The 23373-nt window shown below is 40.5% G+C and overlaps 1 protein-coding gene across 23 annotated transcripts in view; it reads right to left on the bottom strand.

The window, feature by feature from the left end:
- Positions 1 to 23373, bottom strand: part of Cfap20dc (CFAP20 domain containing) — a 291110-nt gene that overhangs the window by 90565 nt on the left and 177172 nt on the right. For 22 of the 23 annotated variants that reach the window (XM_076544540.1, XM_076544522.1, XM_076544523.1 and 19 more), the window contains 2 exons: positions 11425 to 11628; positions 1489 to 1550 (listed from right to left, as the gene is read on the bottom strand). In XM_076544540.1, coding sequence (XP_076400655.1) covers positions 1489 to 1550; positions 11425 to 11628 — 266 coding nt within the window. Of the gene's footprint in view, positions 1 to 387; positions 428 to 1488; positions 1551 to 11424; positions 11629 to 23373 lie in introns of those variants that run through there. The other variant, XM_076544532.1, reaches the window with a different exon arrangement.

Raw genomic sequence — 23373 nt, 5'->3', positions numbered from 1 at the left:
CAACCCTTCCAAACCTAGACAGTAGAAATTGAGATTCAGATATAGTTTGTTAGCCTCCTTTTGTAGACTGAAATGTAATATATAAACTCAAGAGTTATCAGACGGCCATATTTGGAATGAGACATAGAGAGAGCTTGTGTTTAGAGAGAAGAATGGAGCAGAAAGGAGGCTGCAAGCAGGGATAGAGAAGGGACCCTGCCTGTCTTTCTCTTCTAGTATGCAACATGGTATTCTAATTGAACAATGCATCCTGCTTCTCTCTCTCCCTTCCCAGCTCTCTCAACACTAGCAAAATTGTCTTTGCTGCAAGTCACCATGGGAGTAACTCAAACATGATGTAACATACCATGCTCTGGACCCAGAGTGTGCTCTCCTTGATATCAGTCTACTTCACAGGGCAACTCACAAACGGATCAGACATGCATTTCTGTCAATGGAGATGGAGTCAATGGAGCTCAAGATTGGCTTCCAATAACCCCCTATGCATAACAAACAGTAATGAAGGAATGATTTATCTGAATAAATTAGCTTCCATAAGTATGCATGAGAGAGCAGTAGTATTATAATACTTTATGCCCTTTTTGGTTTGTTCTTTTGAGGCATGATCTTAATCTGTAGCCCAGGCTAGTCCGGAACTTACCATGTAGTCCAGACTGCCCTCAAACTTGCAGTGACCCTCCTGGCTTAGCCTCTCCAGAACTGGCTATTTTATGGGTTTTTAAAGCTCAAATTCAGACTGTTTATTCCTAATCAGCCCAAAATTATGTTAACATGTGACTCAGGTAACAATAGTATATTTGAAGTATCACATATTTTGAGATTACAAAATTATGAATTTATGAAAAAAGTGAATTGTCATTTGAACTTGAATAAGACATCTTGATAAATTTAAAGGCATATAAAATACTCATTCTCCATATGCCCTAGACATCAAATATCTATAAAATGGCATATTTATAAAAATCACGAGTACGTTACTGCTCAGAAAGAGTTTGCCATGTGCTAACAACTATGCTAAGAATTTTTCATCTATTTTTTGAACTTCCTCAAAATATCATGAATAATTGTTGTGCCTGAATTGCATTAGATGACTTGCTTGAAACCCTGCAGCCAGGTATTCGAACACAGGTAGATTGTTATCACTACCACAGTTTGAATAAGAAAAGTAGATGAAGTAAAATATCAAAAGAAATGAAGTCTGGCTGGACATTGGCACCGGCAGGTGGATCTCTGTGAGTTCAAGGCCAGCCTGATCTACACAGCAAGTTTCAGGACAGCTATTTCATGTTGAGACTTTGTTTGAGACCAAGCCAAGCAACCCCTAAGCAAACACAACACAACACAACACAACAACAACAACAACAACAACAACAACAACAAAAACCAACAAAGTTTTGGCAGATAAATTTTATATAACCAAGAATAACATACAACCTTCCAAGTAAAAAGTTTTACATCAAAACCATGTAGGTTATTGATGACTCTTACCGAGGATTTGATGGAGAAGGTGGATTCATTTCTTTCTGATAGTGACGGCCCTGGTTGACAGGCTGTAAGAGAAAAAGCATCTGTGAGGTAGGCACCAGCCGGCACAGGGCACACTGTCGCACTAATTCTCACTTCGATATTTTGATATCAACAATTCTCATTTTTGATATCTCATTTTTGATATTCCATTTATAGCAAAGGGCTGGCTTTGCTTCACAGCACAGGCAAAGGCCCTGAGAGACTCAGCATACCACAGGGTGAAATAAACAGTAAAATGCAGGCTATTTTAATAGCCTGTGATAAGGTTCAATAGCATCTATGATGGAAATAAAGGTCACATATTAGAGTTCTTCCTGTGGAGTTTTTATACTGTTGTTATTTCTAGAGACAGCAAAAGAAAACAAAATTTTCTCAAATTTCCTCCCACAATAAACCTTTCATTATTATTTGAAATACAACTAAAAACAAACAAACAAGAACAAAGCAGAGAAAAAAAAAAAAAACGCCAGAAAAAATCTAATGCCGGTAATGAAACTTGACCTTTCCTCTTTGGCCTATAAAGGGGGAAAAGTGTATTGTAAACTCCATTTTGAACATAATTCTAAATTATGTGGCTAATAATGATGAAAAACTATTTTATTTTGGCATTCTTGTTTTATTACAAGTTGGAATTTGCCATACATTTTGTTAACTGAATTCAGAATGTTACTTCTGTTCCCAGAGAGGTTGATGTTAAGGCGTTCTTACTCACAGTGAATTTGGCCTCACAGTGCTGACCCACAGCCAAGGCTAGCAGTGTGGCTGTACATAAAGAGACTACCTTCCTTATTCTCCACATAGTTCTTATTTTAAGGGGTCCTAAAAGATTAATTACACAGGTGATGGAAATTCATAAGCATAAACTCTCTTGCAAGTATTCCTTTGATTTGTATCAAACACCCTGTGTGATGATCACATCACCTAGCCTGGCCACCTGTGATGCACTGTGAATTTCAGTGCACCCAGACTGATGGATCACCATTTCAGTAACAAGAAGCAACAGCTGAGAGAACAGTGGAAAGAAAGGATGTCATAAGCCATATTTGATCTCACCAGAGAAATCAAACTTCCAGCAATTTGCAAGTGAAATTTAGTTGATGATTTAGGCTTTATTATTTCATAGCAAGAGAAATTAGCAAGCAAAAGGCCTAACGAGTTCCTTCTCTGGATCAACTCACGCTGGTATAGAAAATAATTCCCAATAATAAATTCATTGGTATTCACTCAGTAGTTCAGCAGCACCAAGGCTGCCAGTGAATAGACTTCTGCTTATTTATTTTCACACACATTTCCAAAACTTTCTGAGCACCGCAGTTCTGATATTCAGGCAAATATCCACCCCTGAATTTTACAATCATTAATTCCAAGCCCTTACTCCAGATGCTATCTTTCCTTCCTTGGAAGTGCCTACTGTGTTTGTGATGCAGCTCTGTGAATGATGAGGGCTTGCCCCTTTCTATCTTTGCATAATATTTAGATAATGTTTAATAGATTCAGTGATACAAGGGGGAAGAGCACTGCCAATAACAATTCATAAGTGTTTGAAAACATTCAGCAGAAGCTTTTCAGAGCAGTAAAAACTGGTGACATGAAGACATGGGAGGGTCAGTGGCTGTCTGAAGGCAAATGTCACCAAATGGATTTTATGGGGTTTAAGTCTCACTATCCCACATTCAGTATCTTGCATTTGAGAAACAGAAGAAGCAACAAGGTCACTCATTCCTGACCTTTACCTGACTCCTTACTTCTCAGGCAGCTAATAAAACCTAGGCAGGACTTTGTGATCTGCCCTTGAACCAAGTCATCACATCCTATATGTGACTGGAAAACCCTCATTTCTGAAGATGCAAGAACACAGGGAAGAGGCCTTGCTAAGTTCTCCCAGTATATTTCCAATAGATCCTATCACCTTTATTTCTCCATGAGAAATCATATTTCTCTATGAGTTTCCACTCTGTCAAATCTAGCACGACAATATGCATTTAATCATTTTTCTTAGAAAATACATGTTTAACTGTTTCTTTGAGTCTTCATTTATTTTTGAGGGTTCTTGTTTCATTAAAACCTTATATAGAATGAATTTGCATGCTTTTCTTTAATCTGTCTTCTGATATAGATCCTTAGCCATGAATCTAGGTGGGTAGTGAAGAAGACATTTTCCCTCCCTACCATGTTTCTCTACATATGCAACAATAAATTTATTTTTGGTAGGTAACATCCTGTGACAGTACCTGTGACAGAAAATAAAATTAAGGTTTGATTTTAGAACCCATCCTTTTCTGTAGAATACTGTAAGTAGATTCAAAAGACCATTACTGATGCCTACGAGTAACTACAACAATACCAATGATGGCAGCAACTTACCAGTGTCTACAAATAGCCACAACAGCAACAGCAGTGACTTATATTTACTGTGCATTTACTCCATGCTAATTCTTGAGAGAGATTATCTCATTTGAGCCCCACAGGAAGCCTGTGAACTATATATAATTAACTCCATTTGTTAGAAGAGGACATTCAGACACTAGTCATGCCTGCCAGCACACAGTGGAGCCAGACTCTGCACCCATTCAGTGAGATTCCACAGCTTTCAATATCAACACTAGCTTGTTTGTATTATTTAATGCAGCTTGGGAATTCACACAGAATGTGGAATACAATGTTCTGAATAACAACATGGCAGGGTCCATTCAGTATATGGCATGAAAAAAACCCGGAGTCCCATGATACATTTTTTTCTGGAGTATATGAGACTGTCCAATTATTATAAATTAAATTCACTTGATTTGACTCTCAGGGCATGTCACTATATTTTTAAAATTAAAGACAGTTTTTACCACACTGCTAAACTTGGAACTGTTATAGGATATAAAAGACAACAAGCACTCTGAGAATAATGTTTATATTGTGAGGTGACTTTCGCAGTCATTAGCCACCACACATTTTTATATTTTTCTTCTGACAGCACAGAAATCACTGTGACTCTAATCAGTTTTCATGTATCATTTCTATAGTTTTATAAGATTTTTATCTACAGCTTAGCATGGCCAATCCCTACCTTCCTAGTTTACCAGGACAACAAACCCAGCATTTCTCAAAGAGCTGAGGAACTAATGGGTCTGTAGATTAGAAGATATTAGGACCTATTAGGGATGAAACACTTACAATGCCAGTTTTGTATGCACAGCAGCCTGAAATCATGTAAAACACAGACAGGCTCCTGGCAGATGCATGAAAAAGTCTGGCAATGGCAGACTTTGTCCTTTTGGGGGTGCTGTTGCTATGCCTAGTGCCAGGAAAGAGGTGCTTATAAAATCACCACCACCCAGAGGCTTTGACTTCCTATGATCAATTTGCTGGAAGGTAAGGGAGAGCAGGGAAGGCTAAATAAAAGAACAAGAGATAAGATAATCCTGATATGTTGAGAGGTACAGACAATATCTTTATGTTGTTATGTAAAATTTATTCAAAATGGCAATAATATTGCAAGGTTAATCAAGGCCATAAATAACTTGTCTGAGAACCTCACCATATGCTTGGGATTCTATTAAGTGAATTTTGCCTCATTTTCTCCAATATTATGTTTTGCAATATGCCACGTTGATGGATGCATAAGATGAGCATTTAAATCCTCCTCGCCCCTTTTCTCCAAGCTGGGAAGGCTTATATATTATATTAGGTTATGGTATGATGATTTTTAATTTGAAGGAATAATAGCTCTGAAGCATCTATTCAGAGAACAGCATGCATATTAGGTGTGCTTTTCTTGACTCTAGGTTCATGGAGGGACAGAAATAAAGTTCTAAAAAAGGAAACCACCAAAGACTGTCAGCAACAGTCTGTGGGTGGCGGGCAGTGTGGACACCAGTGTGCAAGCACAACCAAACGAGCACAGAGTATCTTGCTGGCGCACCTGCATGGTCCTGGCCCACCTGTATAGCTCTAGTAGCCATGGAAAGGGGAAGTGCCCTAGAAACTTGAAGAAATACCCCTGAGAGGAGCAGGTTCCAGTCTTGGGAACTTGGCTCATTTGCTGGCAGACGGCAATATGGGAAAACGTTCGGTGAATCCATTTTACAATGCCAGTAAATGACAAATGTGGGATTTGGGCCCAGGACAGCTTTATATTCTTTTGGGTATCATATGAAACTATATTCATGTGTGCATGCACGTGAGCACACCCACACTCCAGGAAGGGAACGTTTTCATGCTACTGCCAATCAAAACCAGAAACACATTCACTCAAAATTCATTGTAACCAAGTCTTAGTTCCCTTCCCAAGGTTGCACAGAACCCAGTTTTGGAACAAATCTCATGAGGGTTACTCCTTTCAGAATGCCTCCAAAATCAATTACTTATAGCCAGGTTTCCATAGAAGTAGTATTGTTTTAATTGAATTTGGGTTCACGTTAGAAACTTTGAAAAATTTATCTGTCAAAGGCCAATGGATTTCTCAGTAGCCTTGATTTATTTAGCTTAAGAAGCCTACAAAAGCCAATTTGGGAAGAGAATATAGCTACATTTAATTACACTTTAAATGACTAATTTATTACATCTAAATACCCTTTAAACAGTACATACTGCTCAGAACTGATGCTGGAGAATCAGAGCTTGTGGAAACACAATAGCTGTCGCTAAAGACTTCACTGTACTCCGTGTCTCCTCTCTAGCTTCACACGCAGCATCTGTGAAACCCTCCCATCAGCACAGGTACTGGATGTGGCCTCACTAAATCTCCTGTGCCCACAATTGCTCATAAAGCCTTGCTCAGAGGGACAGCTTCTCAAGGTGTATACTGAATGTTTAGTATCAATATTTAACACAGAATATTGCATGTGCCACTCAAGACTTACTTAAGTAAAACAAAGCTGATGTGTACTTTGGAGCTGATGAAAACCAGTTTACTTGAGAGTCAAAGGGAATTATTTAGTGTGTATGTTACTGATTGGTTCATTTAATCAACGAATGACAACCAGCAGTGCTGCCTCATGCCAGGTTGTCTTTATGGGCCTTATATGCAGGACTGAGCACACTGGTGACAATGGTTATTGAATGCTGCTAAGTGCTATAGATGAACCTATTGAAAATGCAGGAGGCTGAATGTATGTGAGGAGAGAGACATTTACTTGATATTTCTGTAACTTCTAGTTTTGCAGTGAATTGTAAAACACTTTAAAAATAAATTCTTTAGGGGCTGGCTCAGCAGGTAAAAGTGCTTGCCATGAGCCTGATAACTTGGTTTTGATCCCTTTGACTGTCATGGTGGAAAAATACTAATTCTCCCAAGCTGCCATCCAACCTCCACACCTGTGCCATGGTGCGTACCCTTCACAAATGAATTAATGTAAAATAATTCTTTGATAAAAAGTTAGCCAATATGTAAGCAAAGTTGGTAACAGAAACAACCAAACGCAAACAAATAAAACCAACAGCAAGTGGGCGTATCTCAAAGGGAGGAGTGCTACGAAGAGCACTGGCAGGGAGCAGGGGCAGGGCCTCCCCGTGATGGCCAGGTGACATGTCGTGGCTGCAGCAGTGTGTCATTCTTCTGTGCATATGCTGGGTGGGATGGGCTAGGGAGGAATGGTGTGAGCTGAAGGAGAGGCAGAGGCCTGAAGAAAAGGGTGTCTTGCCTAAGGAGGGCTCTAGACTCACCTCCACAGACGTGTCTACTCCTTTTTGCAGTCTGAAATTCTTTCTTACCTTTTGTCTATGTGTAAATGAATAAGCGTTCTCGAACTTTCACTTAACCAATGCCTCGTCTGAAAGCACATCTGGTACTTAGAAGCTAAATTAATTGCTCCTCCTACATCATCCCAAAGATTTTTGTTTTATCGCCCCTCACCATCCTGAATCACAGAGCCTTGTCTCTGTGAACATCTTAAGATGAGGACAAATTTTGTTCCCAACACCCATCCCACTTCCTAACACATTGTTATTAAAAAATGTGCAGAATAAATGAATGTGACAGAAATGAGCAAGTTTGGGCTAGGAGTTAGGTATTCTGGTTCTAGGGCATAAGGTAAGCCTTTACAGTGAGGCCTAGAGTAGAATCTCAGAAAGTTCTGAAGCTGTCTGAGGGATAATCTGGTGCAAGGTACACAGACATTCCCACAGTGCAGCTAGGGAACTACAAATGGTTTGGAAGTATGGAGTGAGGGGTGGAGAGAAGCTGGATGGGGGCACTTCTCAGAGTGCAGGGGTCCTCTGTGCCGGACTCGAGGCCACAGGGAACCACTGAACAGCTTTACACAGGGAAGAGAGCAGAGCTTGCCTGGGCTTTACAAAGGTCTAGTGTGAAAAATGAGAACTAAATTTAAAAAAAAGATTTACTTTGTTTATGTGTGTATGTCTGTGGGTATATGCTCGCTCTCTCTCTCTCTCTCTCTCTCTCTCTCTCTCTCTCTCTCTCTCTCTCTCTCTCTCTCTCTCTCTCTCTCTGTGTGTGTGTGTGTGTGTGTATTAAGACCAGAAGAAGGCATTAGATACACGAGAGCTGAGGTTACAGGTGGCTGTGAGCTGCCTGATATGGGTGCAGGGAACAGAATCTTGGCCCTCTGCAAGAGCAGTGAGTGAGTGTTCTTAACACCTGAGTCATCTCTGAAGACCAAGGTTTTTACTAAGTGCTTACTATGTTTCAAATTCAGCACCAGTTGCTTTACAAGGTTAACAGGCTGGCTTTGATTCTCCACACTAGGACTTCAGAACCAATGCTCCTAACCCACAGCCTGTGGTACTTGGGTCAGAGGTAAGAAGATGATGAGGTACTGCTGAAGAAATTCAAATGAGTAACACTATGCCAAGTCTGTGGTGTTAGGCAGTGGGGATTAAGAAGCAAAGAGGTGGAGAGATGGGTCATCAGTTAAGAATACTTGGTGCTCTTGCAGAGGATTTGGGTTGGGTTCTCAGCACTCACATTGTGATTTACACCATTCATAACTCCAGTTCCAGTGGATCGGGCATCCTCTTTTGACCTTTGAGGGCACCAGGAATGCACATGGTGAGCATCCATATATGCAGGCCAAACACTAATAATACACATGAAATAAAATAGATAAATCTAAAAATCTTAACTAGAAAAAGAAACAAATAGAAGAGCCTTAGGATGTGAAGTGAAGAACAGTATGGATACAGGAGAATGAAAATGTGGGAGAAGGGGCAATGTCTTCCAATATTCTGGCTAGAGGGCCACTGGAGGGTAGCACCATTCACCAAGACAAAATTGGGGCAGCATCCTGTGGTGACACCAGGAGCCTTTCATTTTGTTTCTCACCATCTCCGCACCTTTTCTGAGGAGAAAGTGTGAGCGCTCAGAGAGGCTGAAACAATACTTGTAAATTGCTCTATTTAAACTCCACATGAGCAGAAGGATGCAGATTTCATTACGGAATGCAATTTCCCATTTGTTGATAGTTCCAATATTGGAGCAAACTGAATTTGATGAAATAATAAACATATCCTATGAATACTAAAGGTAGGATTTTCAAATTTTTCTGTCTCTAAAAAATAGACTTTTCAATTTCTCATTTGGCTGAATAGAGGGGTTATTAAGTTCATTACTAATGGTGTTATTTTTGGCCGTGTGCTTTTACAGCAGAGTACTTGTCATGCAGGAGACTTCAGTTCTTGCCAGAACAGGACAGTGATGAGAACCTGGTATCCAGGGCAACCAAGAGTTCAGACTTCTCAGTCCATAAATAATCATTCCTCAGCTTGCCCTCTGTACTGCTGGTCTCCGAGCCACTTCCTGACAAAATGAGCTCCACCTGGAGGCCACTGTTCTCTTTCGAACTGGGGCTTAAATGGCTGCTGAGGAATATTCTATAAGAAAGGCACTGCTTTGCTTCTGTCTGCACCCGATCCTTACGATGTTTCATTTGGTGTGAGGATGCTCTGTGGCCAAAGTCACAGGGACATAGGTATTTTTCTGGGTGGTAGATAATGTCCAGCACCAAGGCTGTTTGAAGAGTTATATGTATCCATGTCTAATGAAACCACAAACTAAGCAAGAGAAAGCTGGAGGTGGAGGGGAGGGAGATAATAGGCACTAAGTGAACACTGGTGGTGATTTTCCCCCTTGCATCTCCTAGGAGTCTACTAGATTTCACCTTCCATGATGACTTGCATGTTCTCTCTAGAGCGCAGGAGCCTCGTCCTCCATTGGATGTCTGTAGCACCTATGTGACAAACAACTCATATAGCAGGAGTTACCAGGGAAACAGACAGAGCCTCAGTGTTCTCACTGGGAAGTGGAAACACTAATGCCAGCTGGAAAGACTCAGGTGACACATGTGACCATGCGATGGAGGGACTGCTGAAAGATTGAAGGCCTACAAAGATGTTAGAGACTTGGAAAACCTGGTTTTAAGATAAAAGCAGATCGCAAAACGAATATCTGTTAAATATATAAAACTTATGTCTACCACATTTGAAGTTAGTATTTATGTAGGTTTAAAGCATAATTTAAAAACTTTAAAGATTTATTAATTTTTATTTTATGTGCTTGGATTTTTTTTGTCTGGATGTTTGTATGTGTACCACATGTGTGTCTGGTGCCTGTGCAGGCCGGAAGAGGTCACAGAATTCCCTGGAACTGTAGTTACAGACGGCTGTGAGCCACCATATTGGTGCTAGAAACCAAACCCAGGTCCTCTACAAGAGCAGTGAGTATCTTTAAATGATCAGCTGCTTCTCCATCCCCGACTTTAAGTTTTTATTGTTTTCAGATGGCACCTAAGGAAGCAGGCAAGAGATGGTCAGGAGCTTATGCAGAACTCAGAGACAGTATCTTGTTATTCTAGTTGGGATTGTAGACCATCTATATGATGAAGAGTCAGCTTTATTAAAGTGTATCAGTGCTGGAGATGGATGCCAGGATGCTACACATGCTAGGCAAGGACTCAACCACTGTGCTACATTCCTAGCTCTATATAGCTATGTATGAGCTTGAGTCAAAGTTATTTTAGGTTTCATTCTCTGCTAGGCCATGGCGAGGGAGATGGCTATACTAATGTGTTTTAACATGTAAACACATGTGGACATATACCTTTAAAAAAGGTATCTGTAGCTCCTATCATGGCCCCTCAAACACAGAGGAGTCAGTAAACATCTAGTGACTTCTACAGAAGGCTCTTTTCTGTCCTCGTAGGTGAACAGTATTTAGCAATGTCTATAGTCTTTTCCCTTTTGTTCATTCATTTAATAAGTATTTCATTGAAAATATTAAGTATCTTTTATGTGGCAAAAGGCTTGTGCTAGGAGCAGGAACTGTCAGAGCCCTGCATGATTTCATGTACTGCTGTGATTTGAGGATCCCTTGCCTCCAAAGTTCATATATCAGAAACTTAATTGCCTACATGAAGGAGAAGAGAGGTGGGATATTTAAGAGGTGGTTAGAGTGCAAAGACTTTGCGTTCATGAATGAATTAATCCCATTATTGTGGGAGTGAGTTTGTGATGAAAAGATTTATTGATCCCCTTTTCACTAGTTTGCTTCCCACTCCCCATCTCCACCCCATTCTCCCCGATATCATGGGATGATGCACAAGGAAGATCTTTGCTAAATGTAGGTCCTTTGACCCTGGACATTCCAGACTTTAGAACTAAGCAAAACAGGTATTTGTGTTTATAAATGACTTGGTTCGCATCTATTTTGAGAACAAAAGAGAACTAAGACAATCAATCATCATACACACATCTCCAAGGGTGTATAAGAGAGTGTAAGACAACTCTATTACCAGTCTCTCCCTTAAAAGACTATCTCAGAATGAGCTCTGCATGCTTCTCATGGTGGGTGCCTCATTTGGACTCTACTTTCCTTGGATAAGGCTGGGATTTGTTAGAAATGGGCTTGCTCCTTTTGAAGGCAAGGGAGTAGATGGAAGGTACAGGACTCACAGGTGGCAGACAAGAGTTCCATGTGGTTGTGTCATCACTGCTGGTACTGATGCTAACATTACAGTTGTCCACCTGGGATGCACTCAGGCCATGAGGAGCCCCAGTGTCTTCCAGGTCTTCATTCTGCTGCCGACGGAGGCTTGCTAGCATTTGCAGCTCACATTCGCTCATCTGGCTGGGCTGGTAGTTCCTCCAGTTGTATTCCTGACCAAGAGACAGAGGTATGACAATGAGTCACCTGATTTCAATTTTATGGGTTACCAACAAGTGTGACTGTAGCCCTACCTGCAATGGTTCCCCTCTGATGGAGACCCAAATGCTCTGCACACCTTCATGAGAGGTTACCCTCCCTATCCAATCCAATATTTCTGCAAACTGCCTTCATGAAGAACCTCAAAAGCCTCAAACTTGCGTCTGCCTTAGTTCCCCTTTCACGCTAGTTCCCTCTGGCTGCCCATCTGGCTAACTGATGCCACTCTTCCTTGGGGAGGCCTTTCCTGACAATGACAAATGGGGACACATCCTCTATTATGTATTAGATAATTTAAAAGTCTTGACTTTTAGCATTTGTTCCAATTATAGTTGTCTAACTAACTGCCCTTGCAACTGACTAGTTAGCCATGAGCTGCACAGGTCATCGCCATAACTGCCTGATTCTGGCTGGAGTCCCTTGGTGAAGATGTAAAGATGCTTAACTGCAGGGCCCAAACCCACAGCAGTTTTTTTTTGTTTTTGTTTTTGTTTTTGTTTTTTGGGACAGGGTTTCTCCGTGTAGTTTGGTTGCCTGCCCTGCATCTTGCTCTGTAGACCAGGCTGGCCTCGAACTCACAGAGATCTGCCTGGCTCTGCATCCTGAGTGCTGGGATTAAAGGCATGCACCACCACTGCCCGGCTCCAAAGCAGTTTTTAATTAGATGGAATTTATCTGTTTACTGCTGAGGCTTTTTGGAAAAAGGTTTCCCCACAGCCCAGGATGGCCTTGAAGTCACAGTAATTCTCCTATTTCAGCCTCTTGAGTGCTGAGGGTTCAGGTGTGAGTCATCACAGCCAACCTAAAAGGAGCTTTGAAAAGAAAAACACCCTTTCCAGACAAATGCCCGGCTTATAAGGTAATGAACAAATTTCAGCAGCATTGATGACTAATGCCAAATATATTCAAATTACAGATATATGGAAGATAATGAATGCAAGGTGGGAAAAATGTAAAGTCTGAAATCCAGAAAGGCCTCACATCTATCTTCTTGATGCAGAACAGAGAGTAGATGGAATCAAGACTATTATTGTAAGTTTCCAGATGCTAATACAAATAAATATTATTTCTTCTTTAATTTTTAAAAATTGCATTTTTAGGAGTGACCTACTTGCCCATAGAACTGCCTCACTCCCTAGATTCAGTTCCCAAACACTCATCGCCTCCTCTACCCCCATGTGTCTACCTCCAACTTTGGCTAATGTCCACTGCTCAGGCCCAGGCCACACCAGTCAGAAGAACAGGTGAGTGACTTGCCTGCCAGCAGAACTGCCCCACTCCCTAGATTCTATTCCCAAAGACCCATTCCACTGTCCCCTCTCTGGCCCCACTGCCATCCCCTCCTGCTCTGTGCCTCCAGCCTCAACTTGGGTGGACTTCTGCTGCCCAGGTGCAGGCCAAGTAGGTCAGAAAAAACAGATAGGAGAGACTCCCTGCTGGACCAGAGATCACATTGGTCTCCAGAACCGTAGGTAGGTGGCCCGCCAGTGGATTTCCTCTACTCCCCAGAACCTTCCTTATAACCATGTCCCATTCCCCAGTTCATGCAGAGACCCCTTTGTTGCACCAAAGGCTAAGCTAGTATAGCTGCCAGAAGTCCAGTCCCAGCTGGACAGACTCCCTGCTGGATCGGAGGTCATGCCAGCTCACAAAATCCCAGACCACAGAATCAAAGGAGAAACAGAAACTAAGGAACAAAATGCCTATCTAACATAGACAAACTCAGAAATCAGCATCTAGACCTATAATCATCCCAAACCCAGATGCCTAGATGCCAGTGTAAGAACACAATCAACAACAGCCAGGGTAATATGGCACCACCCAAGCCCAGCTATCCTATGCCAGCAAGACCTGAACATTCCAACACAGCTGAAGTCCAAAAAATGACCTTAAAACCAACTTTATGAAGATGACAGTTGTCCTTAAAGAGGAATTGAAGAACTCCCTTAAGGAAATTGAAGAAAAGACAAACAAAAATTTGGAGGAAATCAATAAATCTCTTAAAGAATACCAAGAAAGTCAAGAAAGAAAAAACAAAACAAAACAAAGAAACAGTTGAAGGAAACTGTTCAAAACCTGAAAATGGAAATAGAAGCAATAAAGAAAACACAAACTGAGGGAATTCTGGAAACAGAAAATCTAGGTTAGTGAACAGGAACTACAGATGCAAGAATCACCAACAGAATATACATGATGGAAGAGAGAATCTCAGGCACTGAAGATACGATAGAAGAAATAGATTTATCAGTCAAAGAAAATATTAAATCTAAAATATTTCTAACATATAACATCCATGAAATCTGGGACACCATGAAAAGACCAAATCTAAGAATAACAGGAACAGAAGTAGACAAATCTCAACTCAAAAGAACCAGAAAATATTTTTAATAAAAATCATAGAAGAAAATTTTCCTAACCCAAAGAAGATGCCTATAAAGGTACAAGAAGCTTACAGAACACCAAAATAGATTGGACCGAAAAAGAAAGTTGCTTTGCCACACAATGATCAAAACTCTAAACACATAGAACAAAGAAAGAATATTAAAATCTGCTGTGGGATGTTCTGTATGACAAATAAATTGCTCTGATTGGTTAGTAAATAAAACACTGATTGGCCAGTAGTCAGGCAGGAGGAAGTATAGGCGGGACAAGGAGGAGAAGAATTCTGGGAAGTGGAAGGCTGAGTGAGAGACACTGCCAGCTGCCACCATGACAAGCCGCATGTGAAGATGCTGGTAAGCCATGAGCCATGTGGCAAGGTATAGATTTATGGAAATGGATTAATTCAAGATATAAGAACAGTTAGCAAGAAGCCTGCCATGGCCATACAATTTGTAAGCAATATAAGTCTCTGTGTTTACTTGGTTGGGTCTGAGCGGCTGTGGGACTGGCAGGTGAGAGAGATTTGTCCTGACTGTGGGCCAGGCAGGAAAACTCTAGCTACAAAAATCTGCAAAGGAAAAAGGCCAAGTAACATACAAAGGTAGACTTATTAGAATTACACCCAACTTCTCAATGGAGACTCTAAAAGACAGAAGGACCTGGACAGATATCCTGCAGACTCTAAGAGACCACAGATGCCAGTCTAGACCACTATACCCAGTAAACTTTCAATTACCGTAGATGGAGAAAACAAAATATGCCATAATAAAGTCAAATATAAATAATATCTACCCACAAATCCTATAGAAGATGCTAGAAGGAAAACTCCAACCCAAGGAGGTTAACTACACCCACAAAAACACAGGCAATAAATTTTTTCAAACCAACAAAACTGAAGGAAGAGAATCTGTTCTCTCTCTCTCTCTCTCTCTCTCTCTCTCTCTCTCTCTCTCTCTCTTTCTCTCTCTCTCTCTCTCACACACACACACACACACACACAAAACCACCACCACCACCACCACCACCACCACCACCACCACCACCACCACCACCACCACCACCACCACCACCATCAAAGTAACAGGAATTAACAATCACTGGTCACTAAAATCTCTCAAAATTGATGGACTCAATTGGCCAATTAAAAAGACACAGGCTAACAGATGGATATGAAAACAGGATCTATTCTTCTGCTACATACAAGAAACACACTTCAACATCAAAGATTACCTCATAGTAAAGGGTTTGAAAGAGATTTTCCAAGCAAATTGACCCAAGAAGTAAGGTGGTATAGCTATCCTAATATCTAACAAAATAGACTTCCAACCAAAATTAATCAAAAGAGATGGAGAGGGATATTTTATATTGACCAAAGGAAAAAATCCACCAAGATGGCATTTCAATTCTTAACATCTATGTCCCAAACACAAGGCACCTATAAAACAAACACTACTACAACTTAAATCACACATTAAAACGTCACATATTAATAATGGGAGACTTCAATACTCCACTCTCACCAACGGGCAGTATTGAGAGCTGCTGGTAGCAAAAGTCCATGGGAGTATACAGCAGTGACCACTAGAGTTCAGAAGGTCAACCTAAGAGTTCTGTTAGAGGAAACCATCACACAAGGCATTATGGAATTACTGCCTTTTGAATGAACTGGCTGTCTCTTGTTGTAAACTTGTGCAATGACAGCTATGATTCTCTCCATTTACTGTGCATCTCCATGTTATGTGTACATGTAATCTCATGATTGTATCTCAATCTTGGGCATGACTTTCCCTATACATTTGGGGTAATTGGACAACTGTCCCAGCTGTGTTTATTGTTCATTAACATAAATCTGGCCAGCGCCATTCTCCAGACAAAAGTATTTCCTTTTTATCCAAGGGTAAATGCAAATAAACATTAGCTCATCTTAGTTACAGATAAGATAAAATAACCATTAGCAATTAAATCCTCAACTCCTTACCTTCATCTCAGATTGCTCACATTCCTGGGATAATGTCACTGGGATAATGTTTTAGTCACTTGCTAGTTACTGAGTTAAGTTACTTCCCACTGACCCAAGGAGATTGCTGTCAATGCCAGGCAGATGATAGGTGCCAAGCTTCTTTCTTGTGCAAATTAAGTTTTAATTCCTCCTCAGCCAGGTGTTATTCCTAGATTCCCTAATTGATCAGAGTTGACCTACCAGAGAACTCCCCTTTAGTCACTCCTCTTTTGGGTTGTAATTGGAAGCTGACATTTATTGCTTTATGTGTGGATCCTTATCACCCATCTCTGCAACCCTAAAAACTTCAAGCCTCTCATTGCTTTGCCGAAGAATTACTGCATACTGGTTCTCTGAGAACAGTGGGGAGAATTGATTGAGAAGAACAAAGATGAAGACAGAGATGGAAAGAACTAGGTAGAGATGAGAGAACAGCAGAAGGGACTGAGAGCAGAAGGGACTGAGAGGAGCTAAGTATGAGAACAAAAAAAGTTGTGTAGATAGAATTGACTGAGAAGAATAAAGTGACTGGACTAAAGAACTCAGTGTTCTTAGATTCATTTGATATCTCTCAGATTAGAATCCTCAGCTGGTTGTTAGACTCTTCCACAGACCCTGGGAGAAAACAATATAGGCTGGACCTTTTATTGTTTCAGTAGAGCAGGTCATCCAGACAAAAACTAAACAAAGAAATACTGGAGTTAACAGATATTATGAATCAAAATGGACCTAACAAATATCTAGAGAACATTTCACCAAAACACAAAAGAATATGCCTTCTTTCCAGCACTTCATGGAACATTATCCAAAATTAATCACATACTTGGTCACAAAGTGTTGCAGAATATTCCTTTACACTGTGTGAAGATGTGCCACTGTGATTGGTTTAATAAAGAACTGAATAGCCAATAGCTAGGCAGGAAGAGGTTAGGTGGAACTTCTGGGGACAGAGAAGTCTCAGGGAAGAAGAAAGGTGGAGGTCACCAGCTGGATACAAAGGAAGTAAGACATGTAGGAAGAGAGGTAAAAGCCATGAGTCACATGGCAACACATAGATGAATACAAATGGGTTAATTTAAGTTATAAGAGCTAGAGGGACAAGTCTAAACTATAGGCTGAGCTTTCATAATTAATAAGCCTCTGTGTCATTTTTTGTGAGCTGGTGGCTCAAAGAAAAATCCAACTACATAAAGCAAGTCTAAACAGATACAAGAAAATTGAAATCATCCCCCATATCCTATCAGACCACCATGGATTAAAGCTGGATTTCAACAGCAAAAATAACAGAAAGCCTACAAACTCATGGAAATTGGACAACTCCCTCCTGAATGACTACTGGGTCAAAGCAGAAATAAAGAAATTAAAGACTTCCTAGAATTTATTGAAAATGAACGCACAAAAATTACATTGTGTGTGTGTGTGTGTGTGTGTGTGTGTGTGTTCATGTGTGCATGTGTATGTACACATGAGTGTGCATCTGCATGTACCCATGACATGGTCAGAGGACAACTAGCAATAGTCAGTTCTCTCCTTCCACCATGTAGGTCATGGAGATTGAACTCTGGTTGTCAGGCTTGGCAGCAAGTGCCTTGACCTTCTGAGCCATCTTGGCAGCACATTAATAATATTTCAATGTACAGGACATGAATTAGTATATGAAAATTTGAACTTTCCTTTTGGCTTATATCATGGCTAATATCTTGGCCTTACATATGAGGAATATACTTTGCACTCAGGTCTAATACATAACTTAAAAGTAATTTTGAAGTTTCCTGGCATATCTGGAAATACTGTTTATAGTCAAAAGAACTTCCCACGACTCATGATAACTTTCAGATCTTACCATCGAAATCTTTCCTTCCTTGAAGGACCCTTTGAGTTAGCTACTGCCTTTTCTGTCTTAGTGCTTTATGAAAAAAAAAATGGAATTCAGAAAACAACTCTTGGAGTTTCTAAGACCCTAAATGCTTTCTAATAAGATACTGCCATCTCCATAATTTGAGCTTTTTATAATATTGCTATTTGATAATGTGATGAGAAGACTTTTTGGAGTCTTGTTAGGAAACCCCTTGTAACAAAACCCCTCTCCTCCTCTATATGTAATTACTTTTTAAAGTATCATGTAAATGCTTTATATGTACTTTGATTTATAAAATATTTTTACATATTGAGGGCGGTATCTCTCTGCCATCGTTATTACAGACATTTTCCTGGGTCAGGCTTGTCATCTTGCTTCTCACTTTGCTCACTGATGTAGAACTCTTTCCTCATGTTAAAACTATATAAATTTCCAATTACAAATACAGCACCTCCTTTTCATGGCACACGTATTAAATTATTTTCTCCTGGTTTCCTCCCTTCTCCCTCTCAGAGTCCCCTTTTATCTTCCCACCCCACACCTCTCTAGTCCACATATGAGCGTATACATGTATATCTTTCTGTCTGATTTATTTTGCTAAACATACAGATCTCCAGTTCTATCCATTTCCTTGCAAATGTTATAGTTTCATTTATCTTTTTAAAAGGCTGAATAAAATTTTATTGTGTGTAAATCTTTTCTTTACCCACTCATCTTTGACAGACACCCAGGATTTGTGAACAGAGCAGCAACAGACAGGCATGTACAAATATCTCTGTGTTGACTGAGAATCTTTTGGACATTTTCTCAGGATTACACTCAGGAACTAGGGTAGATTTCAGTTTTTGGAGGATTTTTCATACTAATTTCACAGTGGCCTGACTGGTTTACATCCTGCCAGCAGTGCATAAGGGTCATTTGCTTATTTTCTTGATGACAGCCACTCTGATAGGGGAAAATAGATTCCTTTTGTTTGTTTGTTTGTTTTTGGTTTTTCGAGACAGGGTTTCTCTTTGTAGCTTTGCGCCTTTCCTGGAACTCACTCTGTAGCCCAGGCTGGCCTTGAACTCATAGAGATCCCCCTGCCTCTGCCTCCCAAGTGCTGGGATTACAGGCGTGCACCACCACCACCCGGCCGAAAATGGATTCTTAAAGCAGTTTTAATTTGCAGTTTCCTGACAACTAAGGACATCAAACATCCTTTCAAATATTTATTGTCTATTTGTGCTTCTTCCTTTTGAGAAACATCTGTTCAGCTCCTCATCTCATTTACTGAATGGATGATTTGTTTCCTTTTCTGGTGTTTAAGTTTTTGTAATTCTTTATATATTCTAGATGTCAGTCTCCTGACTGATGTACAATTGGCTACTACATTTCCTCTGTTCTGCAGGCTGTCTCTCTACTCTGCTGAATGGTTTCTTTACTCATTTTTCTAGGCCCCCATTGTGTATCATTAGGCTATTTATTTGAAAGTGTTCAGATTTCTTAATGGAAGTAACTATAAACTTTCCTTAGAACTGACTTATTTACATTGCAGGGAAACTGGTAGTTGCGCTTAATTCTCATTTGATTTAAAGAATTTAGAAACTCCCTAGTTTTCCTCAGTGACTCACGTGTTCACCAATCCGTCTCCAAGTCTCTGTGTAGTTTCTCTTGTTATTGAGTTCTAGTTTTATTCTGTTATGATCTGATAATATGTAAGGAATCATTTTAATTCTTTTGAATTTGTTTGGACATGCTTTGTGACCTAGGATGTGGTCTATTTTAGAGAAAGTTCATGGGCTTCTGAAAAGTGTGCATATTTTATAGATACGTTAGTTCCATTTTATCTAGGGCATAGGTCACCTGAAGTTTCCTCACTGAATATGAGTTTTCATTGCCTATCTAAAGATGAGAGTGGCACCCCAGAGTTACCCACTATTGCTGGATCTTGACCTAGCTCACCTTTTATTCACACTAGTGTTTGTTTTATGAAGTTAAGAAGTTCCAAATTTGGCCTCCACATATTTACAGTTATTATGTATTCTTGATAGATTATTTCCATTGTTAGAATGTAGGAGCATTAATGAGTATTTAATAAGCTTTGGGAGAAAACATAAGAAGAACAACATCTATATTCCAACAAAAAGGCACTAAAAAGGTAATATTTCAAAGTCAGAAGAAGTAGTTGAGGTTACAATAAAACATGGCAATGTGATCAGTATCATTGTCAGAGACATATGTAACTCAGAATTCCAAAATATATGGACAATAACAAGTGTTGGCAACTGTGGAAAAATGAGACATTTCAGACATTGCTAGGTCAGTATATAAAGTAGAGAAGCTAGTCTGAAAAAAAAAAAAGTTTGCAGTTTCTCAAAATGCTTAGCATAGAGTGTTTATGAGGCCTAGAAACCTACTCCTGAACATATACAATGGGAACCGAAAGTCCCTATTTTCTTACACACACACACACACACACACACACACACACACACACACACACACACACACACACACACACAAACAACCAATCAAACAAACACACAGAAAACCCCAAATGGTGTATACAAATGTTCATAGCAGCATCATTGCAAATTGCCAAAAGGTGAAAATAGCCAAATGTTCATCAACTTATCAATAGAATTTTGTGTATCCATCTTATATAATGTAACTCAGTCATAAAGGTTACTAAAAGTTTGTTACATTCCACAGTCTACATGGACCTCAAAAGGAATACGCTACATGAAAGCAGCCATATGTAAAGGCCACACATCATGTTATTTCATTATTTGAGAAGTCTAGAGTAGGCAAATACATAGACATGGAAAGTAGATTGAGATGTCATACCATGGAAAAAGGTGTGAAAGTAACTTCCAATGGTATATAACTTACCCTGGGGGTGGTCAAAATGCTATAAAATTAGGTCGCTGTAGTGGTTACAGAATGCATTAAAATTCCTGGATTGTCTGTTTTAAACAGGTGATTTTTATGGTATATGAATCACCTCAATTAAAAAAGTTTAGTAACCAGAGGTGATGAGAACCTTCGGGTACAACAGTGAACAAGTGACCTTGTTGTCCTGCCCTTCAAGTTATGGAACTGAACATCCTAGTGTGTCATACCATTGCTAGTATGTGTTTTTTACAATGGATAACAGTACTTTAAATTTTTCAATTTTCCTTAAGAAGAAATTGATGTCTTTAGTATGACTGATCCATGTATCCAATCTGTTTATTTAATTCACAGGCCTGTACTGTGATTGAATAGCTGGTATTGAGAAGAAAATAAGAGCTTGAGGTAATGATTCTATGAGGAAGAACTAAAGCCAGGTCCTAGTTTTACCATTTCCAGCCATGACCGAGGACAGCATCTATCTTTTCATGCCTTAGCTTCTTCATCAGTAAGAGGCTATAGTAGCCTCATGGAATGAGTAATTGCCTTATACTAGTAGATAGCAGATGCTTAGCACTACACAGTGACAGCATGCTAGTGATATACATACTTAGAGAAAACAGTGTGGTTTGGCTCTCACATATCCATCAAAAGCTCATGTGCTAAGGCTTGCACAGGGTCTTACAAGGAGGGGAACAGAACTCTCTCTCTCTCTCTCTCTCTCTCTCTCTCTCTCTCTCTCTCTCTCTCTCTCTCTCTCTCCCTTTCTGCACACGTACATGCCTGTGCATGTGTGCCATGGTGCATGTGTGGAGGCTAGAGGACACGTGGAGAAATTTTCTCCTTCCACCTTAACGTGGGTTCTGGGCATTGAACTCAGATATCCAGATGTGTGCAGCAAGTACCTCTCCCCATTGAGCCATCTTGCTATGCCTGAAAGTGTAACTTTTGAGAAGTGGACTAGTGAGTGGTCTTAGGTCACCGGTCACGCCATTAAAGGGGACTGTGGGGGTACACCTGTGTCTTCCTTTCCTTTTTTCTTTCACCACTTGGCCATGAGATTAATGGTTTTGCCCTATGCTACTGTTGTATGTGCTGTCATTCCACAGGCCCGAAACAACAGGGCCAACCAATCATGGACTGCAACCTTCAAACTGTGAGCCAAAAATAAATATTCCATTCTTTATAAGCTGATTATCTTGTCCATATGTTACAGTTATAGCCAATACACGTGCCTTTGTGTATAACTATATTAAAATGTGTGTGATATAAAACATATACAAAAATAGAAATTAAGGTGGTTGAGATTTAAAAATTGGGGCACTGCGCAGGCAGTGGAACTCTTGCACTGGCTGACCAATTCTTGTCATCTAGGCCCAGATCAAGAGCTTTGAGTTGGTCCACCCCAACATCAACTCCATCTACAAGCTACTGGAGGGTGTGGAGGAGCAGGTCCTACAGAACTAGATGTCATCACTGAATAGGCCTGGCTGGCCCCCAGCTTGTAGCTGTTATGTTTGGCTTGCTGGGAGATGGACAGTCTGAGGCAATGGTGCTGCTTGCAGTCTACAAGCACAAAGATAGAGCCCAGTGAGCCTTGGGGAGGCTGAGGGTGGGGAAGTGTGTGGCACTTCCTGCCCCCAGCTTCCTTGCCTAGCCAGAAGATCACCCTGACTCTGAGCAACAACAGGACATCTGAGACAAGTCCAGGCGATGGTCCATTATTTATGGTTTGTCAGAAATCAGAAACCTTGAACCAGACCAGCAACTCATTGAAATGAATATTTTCACGTAAAGCTAATTGGGCAAAAGGTTGTACTATGTGACACACTGCAGTTTCCAATTACACTGTGATGAAGGAATATGCAATGGAGAGGTGGGAAAGATGGAGGAATGGAGAGGTGCATGCTCGGTAAAGAGAGGAGGAACTAGAGATGACATCAATGACAGGTGTGAGAAAAGGCTATGTGTTTCTACCAAGGCCCATGCACATGTCCATGGTCTGGGCTGCCACCCGAAACCATGTTGGTGTCCATGGTCCATGCTGCTTCTGAAGGTTTTGTCTGAGTCTGTGGCTGTGCTGTAGCAGAGGGTTGTGTTGATGTCTGTGGTCTGTACTGTCACCAGAGACCATACTGAAGTCTGTGGCATGTGCTGACCATGTGGATGCCCATGGTCCATGCTGTTGCCAGAAATCACTTGCAAGTTCATGATCTGTGCTCCTGCTGACTGAAAAGGGTAAGGAAGCTACTTTTACAGTGGCATTGACTCACAGTTGAGAAAAAGGGATATAGAAGACTTTGATTATGACCCTACACTCCCCCCCCCCAAAGTAATAGTCTAGACAGGAAACTGTCAAAGAGAACTCTTAAAAATTGTAATAAGGAGTCGGGTGGTGGTGGTACATGCCTTCAATCCCAGCACTCGAGAGGCAGAGCCAGGCATATCTCTGCGAGTTCAAGGCCAGCCGGGTTTACAGAGTGAGATCCAGGACATGCACCAAAACTACATGAAGAAACCCTGTCTCGAAAACAAACAAACAATCAAGCCAAACATTGTAATAAGGATGCTAAAGTGTAGCTCTGC

The sequence above is a fragment of the Peromyscus maniculatus genome, chromosome 9, assembly GCF_049852395.1.
Source record: "Peromyscus maniculatus bairdii isolate BWxNUB_F1_BW_parent chromosome 9, HU_Pman_BW_mat_3.1, whole genome shotgun sequence".
Lineage (NCBI taxonomy): Eukaryota > Metazoa > Chordata > Mammalia > Rodentia > Cricetidae > Peromyscus > Peromyscus maniculatus.
This window is presented reverse-complemented; position numbering and strand designations above follow the sequence as displayed.